General features: G+C 39.9%; 1 protein-coding gene across 9 annotated transcripts; it reads left to right on the top strand.

Annotated features, from left to right (window-relative positions):
* The first annotated feature begins 293 nt into the window (after positions 1 to 293).
* On the top strand, positions 294 to 19,571 carry LOC109989928 (oxysterol-binding protein-related protein 3). 9 transcript variants are annotated; one of them, XM_020641842.3, is made up of 22 exons: positions 294 to 429; positions 8,546 to 8,739; positions 9,121 to 9,237; positions 10,168 to 10,221; positions 10,313 to 10,426; positions 10,572 to 10,724; positions 10,872 to 10,962; positions 11,129 to 11,232; positions 11,964 to 12,053; positions 12,146 to 12,305; positions 12,396 to 12,514; positions 12,626 to 12,757; positions 13,323 to 13,416; positions 14,019 to 14,254; positions 14,860 to 14,997; positions 15,516 to 15,579; positions 16,084 to 16,162; positions 16,303 to 16,447; positions 17,066 to 17,210; positions 17,330 to 17,456; positions 18,157 to 18,279; positions 18,743 to 19,571. In XM_020641842.3, exons 2-22 carry the CDS (start codon positions 8,677 to 8,679, stop codon positions 18,837 to 18,839), a joined length of 2,445 nt encoding a protein of 814 aa, XP_020497498.1. In that variant the 5' UTR covers positions 294 to 429; positions 8,546 to 8,676; the 3' UTR covers positions 18,840 to 19,571. The 9 variants fall into 9 exon arrangements, with proteins under 9 accessions (XP_020497498.1, XP_020497497.1, XP_020497496.1 ...); XM_020641841.3 differs by having other exon boundaries at positions 9,097 to 9,237; XM_065948306.1 differs by having other exon boundaries at positions 361 to 378.
* The last annotated feature ends 4,877 nt before the right edge of the window (positions 19,572 to 24,448 follow it).

Below are 24,448 nucleotides of genomic sequence, written 5' to 3'. Positions count from 1 at the left end.
GGGATCTTGCTACATGACGAGTGGCTTTCTGACCTCTGACACCAGCACGTGATCCCAGCTTATATTAACACACAGTATAGGCCTATTACCATGACTTTACATAACTTTAACAGTTGAAGCTCGCATGACTGTCCAGCCATTGTCTGCCGCTCAACTCTCACCTGGTTGCATCTTTCATTCTTTGACAACATTGGTCTCTACGTCACTCAATGGTCCGTTCAAAAACGTTTCTGCCCAGCCCTTGTCTGCCGTCCCCTTCCTAGCGTCCTCTATTTCGATTGGCTTAGACGAACGTCAGTCACTCCTGCCCACAGAGTTAGTCCCGCCCCTTCCACGAAGCTCGCGCACTGAAACGAGGAGCCGAAGCCCTGAAGCCAGGTACAGTGTGTCTCAACACTGTTAGGATGCTGTAGCTTTCGCCACACAATCGTAAGAATGTTCTTTCATTTATACTTTTACTCCAGCGATGTTTAGACTTGTGTGTTCTGCCGGCTTTGTGTCGCTTCTGTTTGGATAAAGGCGTCAGAGTTGACAGCGCTCCTGTCGTCCCTGTAGCTCACCGTGTCAGTGCTCAAGTGAAACAACGCTTTCGATAGAATTATTAATGGACTTCCTTGTGACATTTGGTGCTGAATTTGGTGTGTGAACCAGTTTGATTATGTGTTTGGGGTTAATCGAGGCTGTTCAGCCTTTGGGACCACATGGGGGGGGGGAAATAGGCTATGAGACATTTTTCGTCTTCGCTGTGCGAAGTTTGAATTGCTGTGTTGGTAACAGGAACTAAACTGGAGGGCTGTGAATTCAAACGGGACACCTGTGGTTTCGGCTTGCGGAGTTTTCCCTACAATGACTATTTCATTTCACCAACCCGCATTTGTTTCGACGCGCACACTTATCCCCAGCAAGGCAAAGTGTCATTCTAAGTGTTTCATTGTATATAGTCTAACTTGAAGATAAAATATAGCTTAGGACATGAGGCTATGCTTGGGTTGTGATGTGACACATTCAAAGTTGCTGACAGTCAAGTTGTTCATGTTATTCAGCTCAGGTGAGATGCTACACCCCATTGAGGATGACATTATGTATTTCCTTTATTGATTGACAATATACAAAACAGGAAACAATTCTGATAATACTTTCAGTCATTTCTAAAGCAGAATTGACAAAATGTTGCCCTATAACTTCTACAATATGGGCCTACACTTTGTTTTAGCTTCAGCCTCATTAGTGTATTAATTATAAATACTTTTGTGTAATAGGCTATTAGTTTAAAAACAAAACCTTTGAGCATCTGGGATCTTCTAATGGCTTCTTTTCTTTTGTCTGAAATTGAAAACAACATTGGTTGTTGCATTTTTGCTGTTTGCATCCCCATATTAATCATTAACAGGTGTGAGATGACTGTGAGCCGTTCATCACCCACTGATGTCTTTAACCTCAGGCCTTTGTGGGGCTCGAGTGTTTTTTTTATACTATTGTAATTCAGCCCTTGGCCTGAGCACCTCTTAGCTAGACAGGATCATGTTATGCATGAGTGTTGGTTGGTGGCATCACTATCACTATGCCATTCACTGATTGCTTTTGCAAACACCATGAACGTATATAAGTCTACACACATTGCCAGCTAAAGCGTGCGTGAACAAATCTGAAGCCTTGAAGTTTTTCAGTGAGGTTGGTTCATGAACATCTAAAAAAAAAGTTTGCATGATGGGAAATCATGGAGGAAACGGATACAAGTAAGGATCTGGAATGCAGAAAGTCAAAAAAATGAATTTGCACTTATTTTGTTGTTTTCACTTAAGTGCTTTTCAAACCAAAAATGCCCGTAATGCTTAAATGCCTGTTTCATGATTGTGCAGATTTGCAGCTTCGAACTGGTTTATTTTGAACTCAGCTTTGGCTTTAATATCTTTGGGCTGTTTCTTTGAAAAAGAAAAGGACACTATAGACCAAACGATAAGTCAATTTAACTAAGATCTTATAAAAACAATCATTAGCAGCCATAGACTGGGTGTGCCTTGTGATTCAAAGAGTCCATGTGTCTGTTGAAGGGCAACGCACTGAAAACTGAATCCCTCCTGACTTCAGGGGGCGCTGTTCCAGGCCTGTCTCCCTGCATTTGTGTGATCTCTCAAACCAGCAGAGAATTCCACTGAAGCAATCAATGGAGTCTGTCAGTCAGCTGTTTTTTATTTTTTATTCCTTCTTTAATATTCTGGGTGTAAACATCCAGCGTGGCTGATGTGACTCACACTGAGTTATGTCTGTGTCACTCTCTCCTTTACACAACACCCACTTTAAAGCTGGTAAACACAGCGCTCCCTGCATGCCTTGACTAATTCTGCAGTGACGGCCCTGAGACTACCCTGCCCTGGATCTCTTTTTTTTTGCTTCCCAAGGTTTTAGGGTTTCTTTTGCCCTTCTGCAAGCCAAGCCGTCAGGTCAACACTGACACTCATGTAAAAATCATGTTCATGCTGTTAACAGCACAGCTCTATAAATAGCCCCATGTATTATGCCCCCAGATTTCACATAAAGAACAAACGGACTGAATATATATTCCTGCCTTTGCCTTTTTGTATCCATAGCAACCAGGGATTGGGCAGTAACAGAAGTGTCCCTTGTCTCCACAGGAAAAAGGCATTCTTTTTTTTGCATGCCTTTTCAGAATAAAACATTGGACAAGACTGCATGGGCATGCTGGCTCCTCATATTGTTCTCTTTCTGTCATGAGTGATAGGAAAATAAGTGACTGCTGAATGGCAGATTGGGGCTGCTTTTTGCTCTTTGATCACTTGCTGTTGCTCACATAATTTTCTCTTCAGGCATACAGGAAATACCAGCACTGAATTACTTTGAGATAAAAAAAAAATATTAATAAAAACAGCACACTCAGCCAGACGTGAAGTCAGAGGTCGGATTAGTTAAGTGCTAATGCTGCTAAAACCATGTGCTTCAGCAAATCTATTCCTCTATTTTTTTCATAAATTTCATTTAGGTGTTGAATGTTGATGTATCAAGTAGCCTGAAAATGTGGACAGATGCGGGTCTATTTAAAGCATCCTATGCTGGCTCTCAGCTTGATTATCAGTGGATCATGCACAGCTTTAAGGATAATTCTGTGAAGCCCATACTGGAAGACGATTTATTGGAGGTAGAGGCACAGATGTGCCATCTGTGTGAGGACCTCTTTGCAGTCCCAGTCAGCCTGTAATGGGGAGGATATACTGCTATGTGGATTGCTGTGTTGATGATGGCAGTCCAGCTGTTGTAAGAATGTGTATGGGCTGAAAGCAGATGGTCGGACTGGTAAGTCAATGTCTGTGTGTTTGTCGTGCCGGACTGGAAACGTCAGTCTGAGAGTTCCCGAGGCCGCGGCCTCTTCGTCTTGAGATCCTGTCATGGAAATTGGTGAACAGCAGATGAGGCTTTGCTTTTCCCTTTTAAAAGCCACAGGGCTTTCTGTGAATACACAATTTCTGCTGTACTGGTGACCAACACAAGAAGGATGTAATGATGCATCTGATGACTTGTTGTTTAAGTTGATGGATTGATTGATAGCAGCATTCCTGAGCAATTCAAAGGAAATTCCTATCAATAAACAGCAACAGTTATGTGCTTATGCTCAACCAAGACTGAACACACTGATATTGATTAAAGGCAACAGATGTTTTTATTTTTTTTATTTTTTTTCCCGAGCTGCAAGAAAATATAGCATTTCTGTGAATTGTGCACAGATTATGTACCAAAACAAAATGTGAATGCATACTCAGAAGGGCGCTTTCAGATAGGTATTATTTAAGAACATTAAGCATTATTACAATGGTCATCTGATCTATAGTGCAGCCTACTCTCTGATCTGCCGTCATGCTCTGCTACATCCACTGCAGACAGTGCTGTGAGTATCGTAACCTACTCTTGGAAATAAGAGCATACGCAGCTGGATAACTAAAACAACTTTTATTGCACAACCTCAAGCAGTTAATTTGCATTATATTTGCAAAAAACTTAAATGTTGCCACATATTTTTAAAACATGTAAACTGATACTGATGTACCTGTGATGATAGTCATATTGGTGGATATTATCCACTGACATATTATTTTTGATCTACACATGTACTGCTTAAAGAAGCTTTGAGGGAATGTGAAAGGTTGTTAGTCATTTTTGTATACCAAACAAACTTGGTTGCTATGAAAAGGAAAAGTGGAAGAAAATGTAAAAAGTATTTACATCAAGGTCAACCCTCAGGCTACAGATTAGACTTCTACAGAGAAGTCAAATATTATGTGTAAATAGCTTTAAGCCTGTACTGCTACCTTTAAAACTGAAGCCTTGCATGCTCACTTCTGTTCACTGGTGGACTTTTCCAGGGTAAATTAATATCTCCTTGGGTTTTTTTAAGTAATTTTTCATTATTTGATGGACGTCACTGTTGTAAGCCTGAAAAGACTTTCTAGCTGCTTTAAAAAAAAAACACATAACATTGGCAGACAAAGAAAGTCTATAGTTGCAGAACATTCAAAATGTCTTTAAACTGTATACACTCGATCAGTGAAGAAAGATTATTTCTGGTAAAACATGGGGATTTTTCAAGCATCATAAAAAATGATGTCTTTGGATCACTGCCTAGAAAACTTGATATAACCCCTTGATATAACCCCACATGATATCAGTATCAAAACAAGTCTTTCGCAAAGAGTGACTGGACATATCTGTACCAACAGGAAAAACACAGATGAAATATGTTAGGGGGAAAAATAAAACGAAAGAATGACCAAAGTTGGAATTTTATTCACCATGCATAGGTCGGCTGTCAGAGCACACAGCTCTTATTTTGTTATGGTAAGTGTTACCACAATATTATCACAATGTCATATGACAAAACACATCCTTTTCCACCTCCATCTCCTCCTCTCTCTCATCAGCTGGTGTCATGAATGCTGACAAGTGATATAAAAAAAAAAAAAAAAAACGAAGAAAAACACGCAAAGCGGCCTCGTCCTTCACCTTTAGACCTTCTCTTACCTTGTTTAGTCCTTGTGACTCTGTGGCACTGGCCCGGGCCACGCTGCAACAATGACTCCTTTTCCATCTTAACAGATCATTTACAAGGTGTTGTGCCATTAATCATTGACATCCATTACGTAAGTCTGAATGCAAAACGTCAGCACTTCTAGTCTTACAGCGCAGGGGGCTCGCTGCATGGTGTACAATACTACAGTAATCACTCAGGCGGGGTAAGTAGGGCACTCAGTTTGGGGACTGACGTCTCCCAGGTTCATTTACAAAGTTTTTACAGTTCATCTGTGGAGGAAAGCATCCTAGACGAGCAACTTCTGTGAGAGCTTTCAAAGCTCGAGGTAGTGACACTTCAAACAGAATCTTTGCACTGGTACCGAGGCATTTTTTTTGAGGTTTTGCTCAAAGGAAGTTTGTTGCAGACGTTGCTGCGAAGTTGTATGAAAGGAAGAAGAAAAAAAAAAGAGACTGAGGATTGGAAGGCAGGGCTGAGTGTGTTATGTAAGGTGCATGGCGCTTCATGCTGCTGCACTTACTCACCAACTATTGTGTTTATAATCATGGTCGTATTCATCCCAGAGTGCAGTTAGAGCTGGAGATTTACCACTGAGGCCCTGAGCACCAACACTACCTGCCAGATCATCATGTTTCACATATTGAGAGTCCAGACTACACACAGTTGTATTTACCCAGATGTAAATGTGCAGGGGGTTACGTGTTCTGAATTCCTGAACTTGACTTACATCCATGTGACGCTTCAGCTGAAGACGGCAGACATGTCACAGCCTGAAAAGTGTGAAAACACAACAGCTTGATGAGCTAATTTCAAGCTCCCAAAGTTTCTCATCTGCAGCTTATACTCAAACGTGTTGTCTGTCCTTTTTAGTCTGTGGCTCCCGAGCTGTGAAGTATAGTGGGCCGTCCAGTCTGCTTTTAGCCCAGTGTTGACTGTAGCAAGCTGTGTGTTATGGTGTGTCGAGGGGGTATCGAAGCAGGGAGCACATTCTTTCCTGTTGATGACTCACGTCCTGGGCATGGCACTGACTGTAAGCCAGGCCTTGGGGAACTACAGAATACACAACCAACACACACAAAACCACCAAACTGTTTGCAGAGGATGTATGAAGTTGGCTTCACAATTCCAAGAGTTTATACACATTTGCATGCCAGCTAACACAAAGCAAACAAGGCCTTGTTTTTAATGCAACTAGGCAAGGTTGTGCAGTAGCCTATATACAGAATCCACGCAGGCACTTTGGTTAGGTCTTCTGGCAGTATCAGCGCACAAAGGGAGTGGCGTTACCACACATGGGTTAGGTAAACACAGCCAGGTTGTGGCATGAATAAGGACTGAATGTTACATCCCAGTGAGAATGTGGTGTTCTTACACTCTACCCTGTACAGCCATAAACATGTACAGTACATCTCTGTAGAGAAGTAACACAAACATCAAAGGAGGATGAGTGAGTTCATGTGACACCCGCATATCGCGATGATGGTTTCGAAGAAATAACACACACTTCTAATCTGATAGTGTGAACGCAAAGCGACCTCCTTTTAAAAGACAGCACATGAGCTTACAGGAGGATTGCCTCATATTAGTCAGTATTACAATGTGTAGCGTGGTAATTAGATAATACCAGGGTGCATACTCTTACTCACAGATTCTGTCTATCTGCTGTTTGCAACATTTCCATCCTGAATCCGAACAGAATCCCCAAATCTGTTTTTGTTACGTTCTAAATGGGTAACAATTAATGTCGTAGTAGCTGATAACTTGAGCTTAATCTGACTGCATCAAACCGATGTGAAAGAATGGCCGTTATTGTCCAGGCCTCTATCCAGAAGGAAAGGGTCTTAAGCAGGATAAGCGTGGGTTAAAAACCTTTGCTACATGAACTCATTTGTCTTTCTTTCTTTCTTTGTGTGCGATACATTGAGATCACTGTGGTTTGATTATTGCAAATGCTCATATCACCATAATGACAAAATGATTTGCCTAGCATACAGGCCTTGTAGTCAAGATTCACATACAATCCACAAGTGAAATACAGCATTTTCAAACTGGGGGAAGTACAATTAATAGAAAGTAGTCAGTGGTTAAGCTCATAGGACCAGTTCCTACTTTTGCAGTATGCAGTAGTTGCTGTTGTTGTTGCATTAGTTGACGCTGTGTCGTTTAAAATAGGTTTCAGTTTGGAGATACAAGCAACATGAGAATATAAAATAGGGCTGCACAATAGATCACGATTTCATTTTTAATAATAGGAGCATTTGTATTAAACAAATCCCAAAAGACCACCACTGACAGGATGTTTTTTTCTCATTACTGAGATTTGAAGGAAAAAGCTACTTTCTTTTTAACAAAGAATGTGTAGTTTGATTTGTATCCCCTGGTTACGGCTGCAACCTCCCCAGTGTTACGGTCTAAGAGAGTGACATGCCCAATGTGCACAAGTTGATTATTTTTTGGGGGTTTTTGTCTCGTCTCGGAGCACTCTGGTCTCTGGGATCTCTTGATCTCGGTGAGTGTGGTCGTGACTACAACACTAATGCTTTCTCACTCAGCACCAAATTGCATTTTGGATTTATTCTGGATTCAGGAGGGAAATGATGCAAACACAGTTATTGTGTAAAAAGAAAAAAAGATTAAGAGAACACTAGATAGTCAATCATTCTGAGTTATGGGTTATATGCACTCTTTGTTTTTTGTTTATTAATCACATATTACACTACAGAGAGGCTCCTTTCATGAACAGCTTTTAAATGATGGGCTCATTGTTTGGGGGTTTTTACTTTTCATATGTGGTAGATATGGAGATTGATACGCCTCTGAAATCATAACCTTTGATTTTATTTTAATGAAAGTCTTGTTCCTATGATGACAAATACAATTGAGACACTTTTCTAGTCTTTCTAGGTCACACCACATTCACACGCTAACAGCCGAGGCTGCTATGTAATGTGTCCATCAGTATTAATTAATCCAATCATGCTCATTCACACAAGCAATTAGCGGTTCAGTTTTTACTGAACTTTTTAGGACACTTGACTGCAGGAGCTGGGGATCGAACCCCAATGATGTCTAACTCTACCACTGAGCCACATCTCTGTGCATTCCTGTGCTTGCTTTTTGTTTTTGTTTTCCTAATTCCCACATTCTTCTTAGCAACAGAGGGTTATTTATCATAAAGCTTATATGGCACTATCATTGTCTGACTTTTACATTCGTTTTGGTTAAACATGTGATCTAGAATACTCCAATGTTTCACAAAAGAGCGGATTAAGAGCACATGATGAAGCTCTATTAGCGTCTCGTGTTTCTATTCTCGACATGTCTGTTGCTTCCTTGAATTTTGGGAATTTCACATCCTCAATTAGGCGTCCCAGTTAGTCAGAGGCACAGTGAGTAAGTGATTCCTCTCCGTTTTTATCCGCCGCTCCGCCACACCGCTTCTGTCCTATAAAAATAAGCTTTTGTTCTGCTCCGTCATCCATTTGTTTTTCGACCTCTCCTCTGCAGTGCTGACTGTCGCGGCGTGGCCTTCAAAAGGTCAGAGTGATGCTCCCAGCGGCTCTCTTGTGATCTCTGTTGCTGCGGTTTCCACGGGAACGAGAAGGACGGTGGACAGAACGCAGTCAAGTCGCCAAAAGATGACGTCGCTGTCGCCCACTCACAGTGACAGCAGCGGCTCCTCGAAGCATGACAGTAACCAGGTATGTGTGGGAGGGTGGTACTTAAATGTACAGTATGAGAGCTTCTGTTGTGCTAACAGCTACTGTTAGCATTTCTGCATTTGTTTTTAAGTATGCTTCTCTGTTTTTGTATTATTTGTACTTGTCTTTTTGAAGAATAAACCAGATTTCAAAAATGTTCATAGCATGCAAACTGAACTCTCTAGACACTGAAAAAATGCTTAAAGAGCAATAAAACAGTTTTCTCAATTACCAGCGCTGCAGTCACATCAGCATTGCACGTGAATGGGATGTGTGCTGATGCTAATATCCTGTTTATGTTTGCATTGTGTTATGCCTCAAGGGAAATATGTTCACCTGTCTGTCTAACTCAAACAGTACTGTGTCTGTGTGTCCCTGCAGGACAGCTGGGAGATTGTAGAGGGGCTCAGGGGGGCTCCAGCCAGCGTGCAGGAGCCCGACAGACAGGAGGGCCTCCTGCTCAAGAGAAGGAAGTGGCCCATGAAGGGGTGGCACAAGGTGAGCGCCTCAGCAATCCTTTTAAAGCCCCCAGACAGAAACACGTCTTATTATAGAACAGTGCTGCTCCTTTTATTGAACCAGAGAGCTATTTTCTCCCTGAGCTTGATTGCTTCTGAAGCAAGACACGTTCAACTGTGTGCTATATTTTGAAGGTTGTGAGGGGTACGTTTGGATCTTTGGTGCTTAAACTCTAGGGCTTCTTTTTTTTTTTTTTTTCATCAGGTGTTTTTAAAGGATGTATAATGCTCTAAAATGACTCATATCCAAATCTGAAGAAATACTGTAGTCATGCAGTTTAAATCTGAGAGATGCTGTACATGCTCCTGAGCTATCCCAGCTTTAAGTCCATCCCAAATGTCTAGCTACAGATCTGACCTGCTATCTTTTAATACCTTGAGCTATTTCTACATCCCCTCCTCCTCACCACAATGGTCCTCTGTATTTCCTTCTTTCTATTCTTTTTATTCCCAGCTGATTATACTGTAACCCTGACTCATCGTCCTCCCCCTCTTCTTCTCTGTGACTGTGCTCAGACCTGGAAAGTTCTGCATTACAACACGAGTGAATTGCCTCTTAAACTGGCAACGTTTTTTAAATGGGGGAAAAAAAGAAAAAAAAAAGCTTCTCAAGTACTGTCAAAGTACTTTATCAGTGTATTCTTTTTATAGTAAACCTTTAAAGGTTTTTCTACATCTACTCAAGGCCATTGTCCATTCTGCTGATCACTTATTTCACTGCTGCTGTTATAAAATGTGAAGGTCAAGGGAAAGTGGTTTTATAGGTGTAAAACTACAGAATGCCTACATAACATTTTTTAACAGGGTTTTTTTTTCTATTATGTAACCAATCAACGTTTGATTTGAAGAGGTTAAGGACTGAAAAAGTGTGAGAACAAAGGTTGACCCAGTTTGATTTCCTTCTTCTCAGAGGTACTTTGTGTTGGAGAAAGGCATCCTGAAGTATGCAAAGCGAGACGCTGATGTAGGTATTTCCCTCAGCAGCACCATCTGTCTGTCATTCTGGCATTAAGGCCCATGCAGACACATGCTTAAAAACAGTGTTTCATTTACAGCTGAAGAAGGGGAAGCTGCATGGCCGCATCGACGTCGGCCTCTCGGTCATGTCAATCAAGAAGAAAGCTATGTGCATCGACCTGGACACTGAGGATAACATCTATCACTTAAAGGTAACTCCTGACCCTGACTTTAACAATCTGAAGATTTGTTGAAATCAATACTGAGTCTACTCGGGAGAGTTGCGCATCAACACTTGTACAAAGACACTCTGCAGCGTCAAAGTTTCTGCTCCTAATTTGACTCCGTGCCACCCAGGTGAAGTCTCCAGAGCTGTTTGAGGAGTGGGTGTCAAAGCTGCGTAATCACCGCGTGTTTCGGCAGAACGAGATTGCCGTGTATCCCCATGAGAGGCACCTCTTCCACCCACACGCCTCATCCTCCCCCTCCCTCAGCGACTCCCTTAGAAAAGTAAGCTGTTCCTGCACTCTTTTGTATGAAATATTAAAATAAAGAGGAGTTTTTTGTTGTTGTGTCTTTTTAAAGTCGACGCAGTAGGGACTTAGTGATGTTAGCTGGTGCGTGCGTCATTCATTCTGTTCTTGTTTTATGGAACAGAGGGCTACTCTGACAAAGCAGGCGTCAATCCAGCAGGCGAAGGTCAATTCTTGGCTCCATTCCTCAGAGGACATGGATAAGTGCAGCAAAGGTTGTTTTTTTTTTGTTGTCTCTTGTCTTTTCTGTTTCCCTGCCTGTCAACATTTTTCACTGCAGTGAATCTTTTATGTTCTTTTTTCCCTCCCCCTTATCACTGTGCCTGCATGCACCCAATCTTTCATGTTCTGATAATCTTTTTTTTTTTTTTTTCCACTCAGACTTGGAAGAATGTGAGTCGTACCTGCTGGAACTCAACCTACTGCTGAAGAGTATGGAGGTCCTCCATCGCACTTACTCAGCCCCAGCCATTAGTGCACTACCAGTAAGCACAGGATAATGATTCACTTGTTCATTGTGCAAAGTGAAGAGAGAAGCTTTGGCTTTATTGAAGCTGTTTTTGTGTTGAAATCTCAAGACTGTGTTGGTTGTAAAGGCTGGAGGTATATTTGGTTTGTTCAGCATATTCACCTCTGCCATCTTTTATTTTTGATACCAGAAATCACTTTATATGGATGAGAGGGTGGAGGGTATGCTTTGTTCCCAGGTAGTTACATCTTAAAGCACAGCCTGCCTTATCTTCAGTTAAAACCTAATGGGATCATCATTTACAAAATGAGCATTATGCTGTATTAAATATTACTGTAACTACTAAATAAACTACTCAGAGGAAAGTGTTTCCTGACATAATAAATCACCAGAGAAGGCTGATTTCTCATCTGGTTTTGTACTATTATACTTCTTGCATGCAATTAGTGGAGTCTCCCTCAGCTGGCCACAACAGGTAATGCAGGTATATGGCAGTTCCCACATCAGATTCTGTTTAGATTCCATTTTGAGGCTACATTTCACTTATTATATGGTCTATGGCTGACATCCTGTTCAAATAATAAGTGGAGGCAGTAGAGTAACTTGAAATAATCAACTGATTTAATTGATGTTGGAGTAATAAACGGCATGACCCATTTTTGGTGATCGGGTTATACTTGAAGCAGTTTTATTCACTACTCCATCAATATATTTATATATATTTTGTGTTTTTTTTGCAATACCCAGGGGTCTAATTTTGACATCCCCAAAAAGGAGAAGAGGCCAAGGAGATGGAGATCCAAAAACAACGGAAAAGAAACCAAAGCCACACTACAGGTACATATACAGGTTTTATGTTGTGCACAGAGATTTATTTCCAAAAAAAAGGTAACGGTAAATTTGACACCTTCCTCTGTTTTTTCTAATAGGTCCCAAGCTGCATCTCCTCCCAATCTCCTCGCCTCCACGCCTCCAACCCGAACCTCTCCACCACGGAATCGAACACTCAAGAAGTCTGTCCCGAGTCCCCAGACTCACCTACAGATGTGTCCCGTTTACAGGAGGACTTCTGCCAGCTGGCCAACAACAGTGAGTCCCTTTGCTTTCTGTTGATCTGCTTCTATGGTGAGATATAGTTTCCATGACAACTCTGTACTGTCTCTGTTTGCCTCTCTCCAGTCCACGCCACACTGAAATCAGCCTTTAGTTCCCTCGCAGCAGAAAAAGACAGACTGAGACAAACCCTGCAGGCCCCACAGCCGTCGCAGGTCATGGGTCTGAAGAGCGCCTATTCCTCAGTGAGTGTCTCTGTGATTCAGATAATCATGGGTCTGCATCACACATCACACATGTCCTTTACATTTTCACCAGGGATCTGTTTCACCCACTTGGCTTGTTCTCATTATCAGGAAAGTCCAAGTGGATCCCACTCTTTGGTTCACCAGGCGTCCAATGAGAGCAGAGCATCAATCCCAGAGTCCATCTCCGAGTTTTTTGATGCTCAGGAGTACCTCCTCTCCTCTTCCTCCTCGGAGAATGAAGTGAGAATTCTACTGCTTTATTCTCTTCCTCAACTCTGTGCTTTAATCCAAATGCATTGCTGGGATGATTGTGTTGTACGTATAAATAAATGTGACAAACTGATGGGAATGTTTTCCAGCATAGGGGTCACTTTTTCATTTGACTGTTTTCATTTTAATAAAAGTCCAAAAGTCAGAAGATGTTGGGTTTAGAATGGTGTTAAAAAAGCTGCTTATTATAAGATTTGAGAGTTTAGGGGTTTTTGTGTTCTGAAGGACTTATATATTTAAAGTCATTTTAACATTTTTTTAAATGAATGCATATTTTAGGCTATTTGTTTTAGCACTAAATTAAGTGGAAAAGCTTAAATTCAAGTCTAGTAATTGGATGTTTGTGCAGGGAAGATAATCTAGAAGGGGCCTGGATAGTTTTGACAAACATCTGTACACACTGTGGGAGTTTTTCTATTCTGATGATGTAAGACAATTGGGGATGTATGTTGTTCATGTTGTTTTTGTTTGTGTGCGTGTGCGTGTGTGTGTGTGGTCGCCCACTGACCTTTCATCGTCGATTCTCTGTCTCCAGGTATCTGACGACGACTCGTACATCAGTGATGTCAGTGACAGTGTTTCCATGGATACCTACAGCAATGAGGGAGGAAGTGAGAGACACAACTCTGGTACTTGAAACTGTTACAAGTTGTGTGTCTGTGTGACAAAAACATTAATCTCCTGATAAAACAGAGACTTGCACAGAGCTTTATACAGTCAAAAAGAGGCGGGGCTTCTCCATCTTTGTGTGTGCTGGACCTTACCTCTATCCTAAAATATCCTTTATTAAATGTTTGTTTGATGTCTGGAATCCTTGTAATGACTCACTTGTTAAGTGTTTAACGATGTGTTTAACAATGTGTTTAACACGACCACAGTCAGTCTCCAGACTTGTTTACAAACTTGACATTTCATCATTCATTATTTGACAATGCATCGGTATGCATGCATCATTCATTCACTATGACAGATGGTGTTAGTTTTATATGAAGACACAGACATAATGAATTCATTTAGCGCCAAAAAGCAAGATTTTCATGGATTTTCCTGTTCTTGATTATAAATGTAGAACCTGTGCAGGTCACTTTGAGAATTGCTCTTTAATCCACATTTCTCAGACCAGGTGTTAAATTCCCATTCAAGCAACAACCTCTCCTCCATCTCCCCTCTCACACGCACTCTTCCTGCCTTCCCCTCTTACCACCCTTCCCTCCGCTTTACGCCCCTCCAGTTAGCAGCGTGGTGACCCTGGCTCGTCGGCGCTCCACACTGCCCTCTACCAGCCCGACCAGCAGCGTGAGCCTGTGGAACATCCTGAAAAACAACATCGGTAAGGACCTGTCCAAGGTGGCCATGCCGGTGCAGCTCAATGAGCCGCTCAACACCCTGCAGAGGCTGTGCGAGGAGATGGAGTACAGCGAGCTGCTGGACACCGCCAACCAGACCCATGATCCCTACCAGCGCATGGTGAGAGGACGAAAACACAGACAGATGCATGACAAAACCAGCAAGAGCATGTTGCATAGATAGGGAATGTGTTGACCAGGAAGCTTGTTGAATAATACTCTGATGTTCCTCATTTGCTCTGTGGCTAGACTTCTATTAAACACCTGTAAGAATAAACTTGTTATACCTTGACCTTATTTCCAAAGGATTTGAAGTACACTTATTGTTACTATACTATAGTTTTTTAAGGAGGTGTTCGCACATCCAATTGTCTCTTCAGGTAGCTGCGACAAACTATGACTTGAAAAGAAAAATCCTGCACACTACTCTTGCTCAGTATCACCAAATTTAATCGAAAAAAAACCCTAACCCCTAGCTCTTTTCTATTACATTTGGTGATACTGAGCAAGAGTAGTGTGCAGGATTTTTCTTTTCAAGTCATACTGTACTATAGTATGAATATAAATTATTTATGATTTCTACAGCCATACAGTTTTCCCATGTAAACACAAGTCACATCTGAAACACATGCATGTTTGTACACAGTGATAAACACAATCACATGTAGAAACACAATGTAACAAATGAACTCAACAAATGGAATCAATGTCTTATTTTCTGTGCAGGTGTATGTTGCTACTTTTGCAGTATCTGCATATGCGTCCTCCTACCACCGAGCAGGAAGTAAACCCTTTAACCCGGTCCTGGGAGAGACGTACGAGTGTGACCGGCCGGACAAAGGCTTCAGGTTTATAGCTGAACAGGTAGAGATCACAAAATTCCAAACGCATGTGATTTACTGCATGAGATTACACTCTCCTCACAGGATAGTCTACCTTAAAGATGACTGTTTGAGAACTTAAAACAAATGAAATATACAGTAATTTAATATGTGGAGTAGGTGAAGTCAGATTTTTAAACGTATTCCCTTTTATCTGGAATCTTGGTTTAATTAAGATTCTACATTTAGGTAATTTTAAGCATCACTATAAAATGTAGAGTTATACTTATCCTTCTTTTTACCTTAAAGCTATTTCAAAACTTAAATTCAATGTAAGGCATTTAAGTAATGCACTGACCTGTCATTCTTCTCTGTGGTCCTTTGTTTTGTAGCATGTTTACTGATATCTCAGAGGTAATAAAGTAATTGGTATTATATGAAGTTAATGGTGTCACCATGTTACATTTAGTTTTTAACTGCCAGAGCCGCAGTGTGTACTGTTGTGCAACTTTTGATGAAGTGTTGTGTATCTTATCTTGCGTCTCCTAACTTGTTTCCTAGGTGAGTCATCACCCTCCTGTGTCAGCTTGTCACTCTGATTCAAAGAACTTCAGCTTTTGGCAAGGTGAGCAGCAGACAGCCTGTTTGGAAATCAAGATCTCCGTTTCTCCTCCAGTTAAAATTTGAGATGAATCCACTGCTGCCACATACTTTTGTTCTGAAATTTTCTTACTTGCTGCTGATTATTTTTAAGGTAGAAATTGGTGTATTGGTAGATTATGTGACTTTTCTTTAACCTAATGACACCTCTGTAATCGTTTGTAGAGCGCTAAATAATCATTTAATGGAAGATTACTCTAAAGTGACCCTATCTGTAAACTTTGGCACATACATCTCTGGTATTTTCTTCCAAACAACTTATCAGCTATCTGTAGTGGATGTAGGGTTGTTGCCTTGTTTGATTTTCCTCTGTGCACACAAATAAAGATCTGATTTATCAAGAGACACTGCTGTTTCCTGAAGAGACCAGATAATACCTCAGAGATTTCAAATTAAGAGAATGTGGCAATCTTCATCATCACAAGCGCTCACTTTTTCCTTTGTGATCTGTTTTTTTTTTTTTTTTTAGACGTCCGATGGAAAAATAAATTCTGGGGCAAATCCATGGAAATTGTTCCCATGGGAACCACCCATGTCACGCTACCTGCGTAAGTCCTTTCCTTATTGTGCGTAGGTGTGTGTTCTGATCTGCACAAATGTTGAAGGCGAGGCTACGCTGTATAGGCTTGTAAGTATTTGGGAGAAAAGACAACATGAGAAAAAAAAAAGACGTGTGTGATTTCTGCAGCTTCGGGGAACACTACGAATGGAACAAAGTGACGTCCTGCATCCATAACATCCTGAGCGGTCAGCGCTGGATAGAACACTACGGAGAGATGTCTATCAAGAATATCAACAGTGATGTTTGCCAGTGCAAAGTCACATTTGTTAAGGTCAGAAAACACAGATATACATTATTTATTTATATATATATATATCTTAACAGCATCACAAAGCAGAAACAAATGGTTAAGTTCTGATGAGATGTGTCGAGCTCTTTTAGCAGATTTGTTTGTGCGGTCAATTGTAAAGACAAACTGTTCTTAGTTTTCTCTAAACATGCTATTGTTTTTGTTTCCCTCCTGTTAGAACATGAAACTCTGTCTGCATTCGCTGAGCAGACATGCTGAATAAGCCCTTTAGTAAAAAGATGCTGCAATATGTCTTTAATGCATGCTGTCTTCTCAGATATATGATCTTACTTTTCTTGTGATCGCTGCCATCTGCTGGACAAATATAGGAACTCGATTTTTTTTTTTTTTAAAGATTTATTTTTGGGCGTTTTGTGCCTTTTATTGTAGAGATAGGACAGTGGATAGAGTCAGAAATCAGGGAGAGAGAGAGTGGGGAATGACATGCGGGAAAGGAGCCACAAGCATGAGAAAACCCTTATACATGTACAACATAAATCATACAGTAGTTATTATAGAAGTGTAAAATGTGTTTGCCCTCATTGAATGTAACATTTACCTTCCATCTCACATATACTATCTTGTTTACCTTGTTTTCAGGCTAAATCCTGGAGCTCTACGGTGAACGAGATAGAGGGCGTGGTCACAGATTCAAATGGAAAAGTCGTGCACTCCATTTTTGGAAAGTGGCACGATTCCATTTTTCAAGGAGACCCACCTGCGGCCACCTGTATCTGGAGGACAAGTGAGTGATTGGTCCTTGGAAATGTCACGTAGGACGTTTTCACGACGGGAGACTGCAAACACACAACAAGAAAACTGGCTTTACCTGACGGTTTTTAAATTGTGTTTCTTTTTGTTAAGATCCCATGCCAGTGGACCAGGAGCAGTACTACGGATTCACCCAGTACGCAGTGGAGCTGAATGAGCTGGACCCCACCCTGAGACTTCTTCTGCCCCCCACAGACACACGCTTTAGACCGGACCAGAGGTTGGCACTTTTTATTCTTGTCTGAAATTGTGATTTCTACGAGTCAGTCCACATTTATAATTTCAACACATTTTACAGACTTCATTCTTTGTGACTGTTTTGTGAAATATGATGAAGGCCTGTAAAGATGACTCTGTTGTTGAATGGATTTAAAGTTGCTGAAGTAGAGCAAACTTTCTGTACAAAAAGGGTTTTAAGGGGCGGGACATGTTGGAAACATAATAAATCATAAAAAGAGAAGCCAAGTATGAGGGAGGGAGTTCTGGTAAAAAGAACAAAGACGGTTAGGTAGAGAAGTACATTAATATTGTGGATTTATTCAACTGAAATGCAGAAAGTTTCAAAGTCATGACACTTTTCCAACTCTATCGACTATCCTGTCTATCAAATAAATAAAGACATAATAATCCCAAACGTTAAAACCTAAACCAGGAGAGGACATCTAATATTGTTTTATCTACAGACATGTTCTAATGTCAGTGTTATATCTGATGCCACATTTCAATCAATTAACTCTGGCCAAGATCGACAGATCCCAGAGGGTCACTCAACTAGGACTTCATTGTTGTATGACTGTATTAAGTTTGTATTGTAAAGTAGTTGTACTTTTTGTCAGCAAAATGTAGGATGAATGGTGGTGTTGGAACTGAATATCTCTTCTTTCATTTCCTCACTCACTCTTCTTGTCTCTTCCGTCCAGGTTTCTGGAGGAGGGGAACACAGAAGGAGCTGAGGAGCAGAAACAACGAATCGAGCAGCTCCAGAGGCAGAGGAGGAAAGTGCTGCAGGACAACAACATGACCCACCAGCCACACTTCTTCAAGTATGAGGCTGTTTGCTTATTTGTTTGTCTGAATGTCTTTGTGTGCAATCAGACAGAGCAGTTTGTGTGCAGTTACATGTGTCCACACACGTTCAGAGATCACCTCCTGACCCAGAGTGTCATTTGGTCAAAATGTCTGTGACTCTAATAGTCTGCAGACTCGTGAACATGTGAGGAGAAAGCAGTTGTGCTCATCCTTACCAAAAAAAGTATTTATTGTCAATGACATCACATCAGTTCCTTAAGTCACATTGCGTGAGATATAACTCATCAGATGCTCTAACCATAATGAACTTTGTGTTACACCCCAAAATAATTTCCACAAAGCCCATTTTGAAGACAAAAAACAGATTTAATCTTTTTTTATTTTTTATGAGATGATTTAACCATTGATCATTTGACATGTATAAATCCATTTGGAAATGGCAGTAAAAACTGATTTCTTTTCTGTTTTTGTCTTCAGGAAGTCTAAAGACGACACGTGGGTGAGCAACAACACGTACTGGGAGACCCGCAGAGACCCCGGCTTCAGTAAGACTGACTTCCCTGTGTTGTGGTGACCGTTGGATTTAACCCAATCTCTCCACCACAATCTATCATAAAGAGGGAAGTATAAAACTGAACTGAGACCAGTCTGCCATGGTCCTGACCTGGTGAACATAAATCAGGAGATGTCACGTTAACCTGAATTTACATGGAGTTCCTGCTTCCTCTTTCAGGACTGAGCGAAGCCTGTACAATTCTTTTTCTTTTTTTCTTTCTGTTGTTTATAAAATTTTTCCACAGGTGCACATTTTCTCCTCACATTATACTGACTTTTATTTACACAGTATCAGTGTAGACTGTAGAGGCATATCATCATGTTCTGTTGCATCTCAGCATTTACCAAAGTGCCTTTTATTGCAGTGCCTCACTAAATCTGCTGCTCTTGCATTAATGCAAAAAAAAAACAAAAAAAAAACTTTTTAACCTTTTAGGATGATGTCAGTATCACATGTGGACCTCGCTGGAGAGTAAAGGATCAGATTTAGAAGTGGACTTGTTCTTTAGGTCCAAACCTGTTCAAGTATTACTCCATCAATGCAGCATCATGATCCGTGGATGTTTCCATGACTTCAACCAGTGTCTGACTGGAGGATATCGTTCTAAAAGAGGGACTTCAGCCTTTTTATGCTGCCTTGTAATAATCCATCATGGCTGTCATAGGACTGTATACCATGTTTGTCAAAACAGCAATAATATTCCATGTTTAAAGAAAATAATAATAAACTGTACAATGGATGGACAAGTTATTCTGTGTCACTCTTTGTTTTATCTTGTTTTGCTCGCCTCCACAAATGCTGTTAGGAAGTCTCTCCAAGGATAATGTCATGTAGGTGGCATGTAGAATTATAGAATGAAAGACAATACCCCGACCGAATTATTATTATTTTTTTTTATTTAACCAGGAAAGAAACTCATTGAGATTAAAAATCTCTCGTTCAAGAGTGTCCTGGCCAAGACAGGTAGCAGCACAATTAACAGAGTTTCACACAAACGAGCAGCCAAACATCCAAAAACAAAAATACATCATTAGGCATTAAAAGACACAAAAAACAAATCTGAACAACGAATATTTGTGAAATATCAGCCTCGATAAAACATCTGGGAGAACATCTACAGCCAGATGTGTCCGCCTCCAAGTCATTTAACATGCTGGAGATCAGGTGGCCCTGTTGTTGCTGTCCTTGTCTGAGTCCACTCTGTTGATCGATACAAATGGATTTGGCTTGATGATCTTTATTCTATGTTGAAGCAGTGCCTCAATCCATGGGGTACAAGTGTTCCCCGACTGATTTAATGAGAATGAAAATGATGTCAATAAGGGCCGTGCAATTAATCGCAACGTCTTCATTGTCGAGATTTGAGCATTTGCAATAAACACCTTAAATATTCCGAATTTATATCAATAAATATTTACTTTTACATAAACAAGCAATGATTGTGCACTCATGATGTGTCCACTTTTACCATTTACCCACTGGATAGAGGCATGAACATAATGGCCATGCCATAACACTATTATGATGCAATAAGATGAAGCTAAAGCTAGCTATCAGCCAACCTCGGTGTGATGGGTGCCAATTAGGTGGTGAAAAAACGTCTTTAATTACATGAACTGAGTTTTAGCTTATATTCACTATTATGTTTTAGTTATTGAATCAAAGTGAGTTGTTTTTGTTTTTGTTTTTTTTATTTTACAGAGCAGTCCCCTATGTGTAAAAGACCCTACAGGAAGTACTGCCTGTATATTTAGGGCATTTCTGCCCACTGTGCAACGCTGAAAAGCGTTTGTTGTTGATCTGTAAGCTGCTGCTCTGCGCAGAAAGAATCACAGATAGTTTGGGTTACTATGCTGACACAGACTGGACAAAATGAGCACTTCTGAGAAATAAAAATAAGTTAGACAAAGGATACTGATTTGCCCAGAAATAATTACAGTGTGCTGTTTTCCATAAAAAAAATTAAAAAAACACAAAATGACACAATTTCAGTAGTTAGTGAATGACTATGACACAATTTGATCGCTTTATTTGTAGTTTAAATTTTCTGGTGTATAGTCTTCTTATTGTATCTGTGTGTTTACAGTTACAAATATAAGATTCAAGATTCCAAGAACTTTATTGTTTATCACATACTAACATAACAGAAAAACTTTCACACCCATTAGACCCACATAAAATAATACCAAAGGTTCTATAAATAAAAGCACATGACGCAAAGCATGTTAAAAGTTAGTGTTTATCTAGCCTTGTTTAAAATTAGTATTGCGGTGGGAATAAAATAATTTTTTACTATTTGTAACCATCGATATTAGTCATTTTTAACACTGTCAGATAGGATTATGAGGCATGTTTGGACCGCAGAATAAAAACTTGACTCACACAGAGAGGTGAGGTCATCAAGCTTTAAGCATGCACTCAGATAACCGTAACAGCCTAACCAAAGGGTTTGACCTCAAATGTATGGTTTTCATTTCAATTTGTAGAGACTGAATTATATCTTCACCCTATCCTACTACAACAGTAAATAAATGCAAATTCAAAGTAATACAGGAATATTACATAGACTGTAAATATTACTGGACGAACCCTGACCCGTCTGTTACATAGGCAGAAAATGAGTCCAATCGACGGCCGCATCCATATTGGATTTGCAGTCTCAACCTAACTTCGGATCAACCTAGCGACAGCAGTAAGGCGGGACCGGCGGGACTTAACTCCGCCCATTCAGCTCGACGTTAGCAGTCCACTTGACAGCATAGCTAACAGCTAGGCTGCTATCATCAACTATTCCTGCTCGTCCTGAGAAAACTCTACAAACAGTAAGTTAACATTTAACTTTTCTACAACACTGTTAAAACGAATTATATTCAACCCAAATATGTAATTAAAGTCTTAAAACTACACTTTTTTAAATATACAATTATGTTTATGAGTTATTTGTTAGAGAAGTTAGACTTTGTCAGTGTTAGCAGAGAAATACATTAACAAAGTTTTATCCATAAACTGTAAATAAATATGAGACATCCAGAAGAAATCAATATTACAAAGCATACAGTTCATGTTACTGTTGTGACAAAAAGAGGAATGTCTGAGTCTTATATTTACTGATGTCAACAGCGATGAGGTGAACATGACAATTGAAAAATAATTATTTAGTATTTATTATAAGATATTTGTTTTCTATTGAACCCCGTTAAGTCATGGAGTCCGTGGACAGTGTCAGCTTCACACCAAAAACTTTAAGTATTAGAAAAAATAATGTTTAAGACTGGCATCTATTATTATGAGTTGCAGCTACCTTGTTCAATATTATTCCTGCAGATGTGGCTCATAACAAAAAAACAGCCTGAGCTGTCACATGTAGTTAACTGTACATTTTGTCTTGTCTGAGGCATTAATTGAACACCTTTGTATTTCTCCTATAGACACAGTTTGGATTATTGGGGACTTGTCCGTCGAGGTGCCCAGAGAGCTGCAGAGACAGAGGAAGAAACCTGAGCCTCAACAACATCTGCATTTGTTGGTTCTTCTGGGGTGGACTTCAGTTGCTTCTCTTCAACAGCTCGCTGTGAGGGAGGTCTGAGTGATGTCACCCACAGGCTGAGAGCTGAGACGGGTTTTAAACCTTTTAACAAACCATTACACCGCGCCCACCTGTCAAGCTGGTCAGCTACACGCCTTATTGTGAATAACTCTTATCCTTCATCAAAACATTCACCCCCCCCCCCCCTGTACAGTGTGTGTCCATCGAGACATGAGCTAATCACACCTATTTGTTTGTTTTGTACCAAGCTGTAAACATGTTCATCTCTGCTGTAAAAACAGACTTTTTTTAATGTTGTTTTTCAGATTAAATAAATATTTCTATATAAATGCACTCTTTTATGTCTACTTATGAGTATACATTTCAGATTAATGCTCAACTCAATAGCTTAGGGAAGGAAGTCTACTTTTACACAACTTCTTACTCTTTTGATAAATACTAATGTAGTTCATTTCTGAAAGTGGGATGGAACAGAGTCATTCCAAAAATTTGCCCTTAAACACAGCCCCATTCTTAAATCAAGATACATGGAGAGTAAATAAGATCAATAACTTGTGAATAAAAACACAGTTAAAAATGATTTAGAAATGTAGTCTTCCCAGATCAATATCACATAATATCAACTTCTCCCATCTAAACTGGACAAAGGGTTTTAAAATGGGAAGAAAATAGTTTGATTGCAAGTTGTTTGGAGGAGATCTAGTTTTATTTGAACAGCATGAATACAGTCTTCCAAGGTGCAAACCCTCCTCTTCCTCCTGAAGCCTGTGGAGCTCCTTCATGTACTGCTGTCTTATCTGCTGGCCATCTTCTCTCACCAGAACTTTGACTGTTGAAAAGTCATTCTGAAGAAGCTCGAGCATGTGACATGGATCCAGGAGAACATGGACTTTTAGTGAGGGGTCTTCAGGATGGCAAAGAAAGAGAGAAAATATCAGTTATTCATTAAATCATTTTGTTTGTTCTCATCTATTTTTCTGTATTCATCTGTGTGTAAGAACACATTTATAAATTCAACAGTGTACTACCCAGACAACAAAGGTACAGTATTCAGGTAATCAACATCTATTCAAAGTTAAGAAGATAAACATTATTGTAATCATCATCTCTCACTCACACAATGATATTCCACATTAAATGGTCTCAGATTTTGTGTGAGGAAAAATTAAGCAATTTATTGTGGATAGTACTTCATCTTAACATGAAACAAATATAACCTGAATTATTTAAATCATTAACAGGTCCCAACTCTCTGTGCTTTAGTACAGAACATACAGTAACTCATTTATTATTAACATGAGCTCAGTACATGGCTGTATTCTTCAAACTATTTCTTATACTTTATATCTATGTGCTTTAAATCTTATTTTCATTCCATGTTATTTATATTTTATATTTCTACAGCTATATTCTGTGTATGAGTTCAGTGAAAATTAATATGGTTATTAATATAGTTCTTAATGGTTACAGATGCTCTTACAAAGTGAAGTTTTTTAAAGTTGTTAACAGTTTGCTCAAATCTTAAGACAGCACATTAGGTTCAGTTCAGTTTATGTTACTGACGGATAATTACTACACACAGTTTGTTTTTTAATGTTGACATTTACGTGGAGTATAACATTCATCATAACATCAGATAACCACCGAGGTGAACCTTTAGCTTCTAACATCACACAAACTCATTATTTTCAACAACAACATCTTAACAACAAACATTTCTAAACCATTGACCGTAAATAATGTAAATAATGTAAATAATGGACTACACTGAGTACAGTTAGCCGACTGGTTTACAAGCTAACGCTAAACAAGCTAGGTCCGTAAATATAAACACATGAGTAAGCAGTAAATATAACACTACTATATCACTTACCGAAGAAAACTGAAGCATCAACTTGTTGGATGGTCTGTTAACCGCACAGCAAGCCATGTATGTTGTCAGATATGTGTTAAAAAACTCTCCAAACGAAGTAAGAAAGAGGAGAAATCAGACGGATCAAGCTGTTAGCCTCCTGACCTGCTGACCTGACAGACAGATGCAGCGCGCACAGCTGTCAATCAAATCTGACACAACCAAATA

The sequence above is a fragment of the Labrus bergylta genome, chromosome 19, assembly GCF_963930695.1.
Source record: "Labrus bergylta chromosome 19, fLabBer1.1, whole genome shotgun sequence".
Lineage (NCBI taxonomy): Eukaryota > Metazoa > Chordata > Actinopteri > Labriformes > Labridae > Labrus > Labrus bergylta.
Note: the sequence above shows the minus strand (reverse complement) of the source record. Positions and strands in the feature narration are given on the sequence as shown.

Coding starts and splice junctions, on each gene's coding strand:
- LOC109989928 (XM_020641837.3), top strand. CDS start 8,677: ATGACGTCGCTGTCGCCCACTCACAGTGACAGCAGCGGCTCCTCGAAG. Junction 11,233..11,963: donor CAGCCATTAGTGCACTACCA/GTAAGCACAGGA, acceptor TGCAATACCCAG/GGGTCTAATTTTGACATCCC. Junction 17,457..18,156: donor CGCTTTAGACCGGACCAGAG/GTTGGCACTTTT, acceptor TCTTCCGTCCAG/GTTTCTGGAGGAGGGGAACA.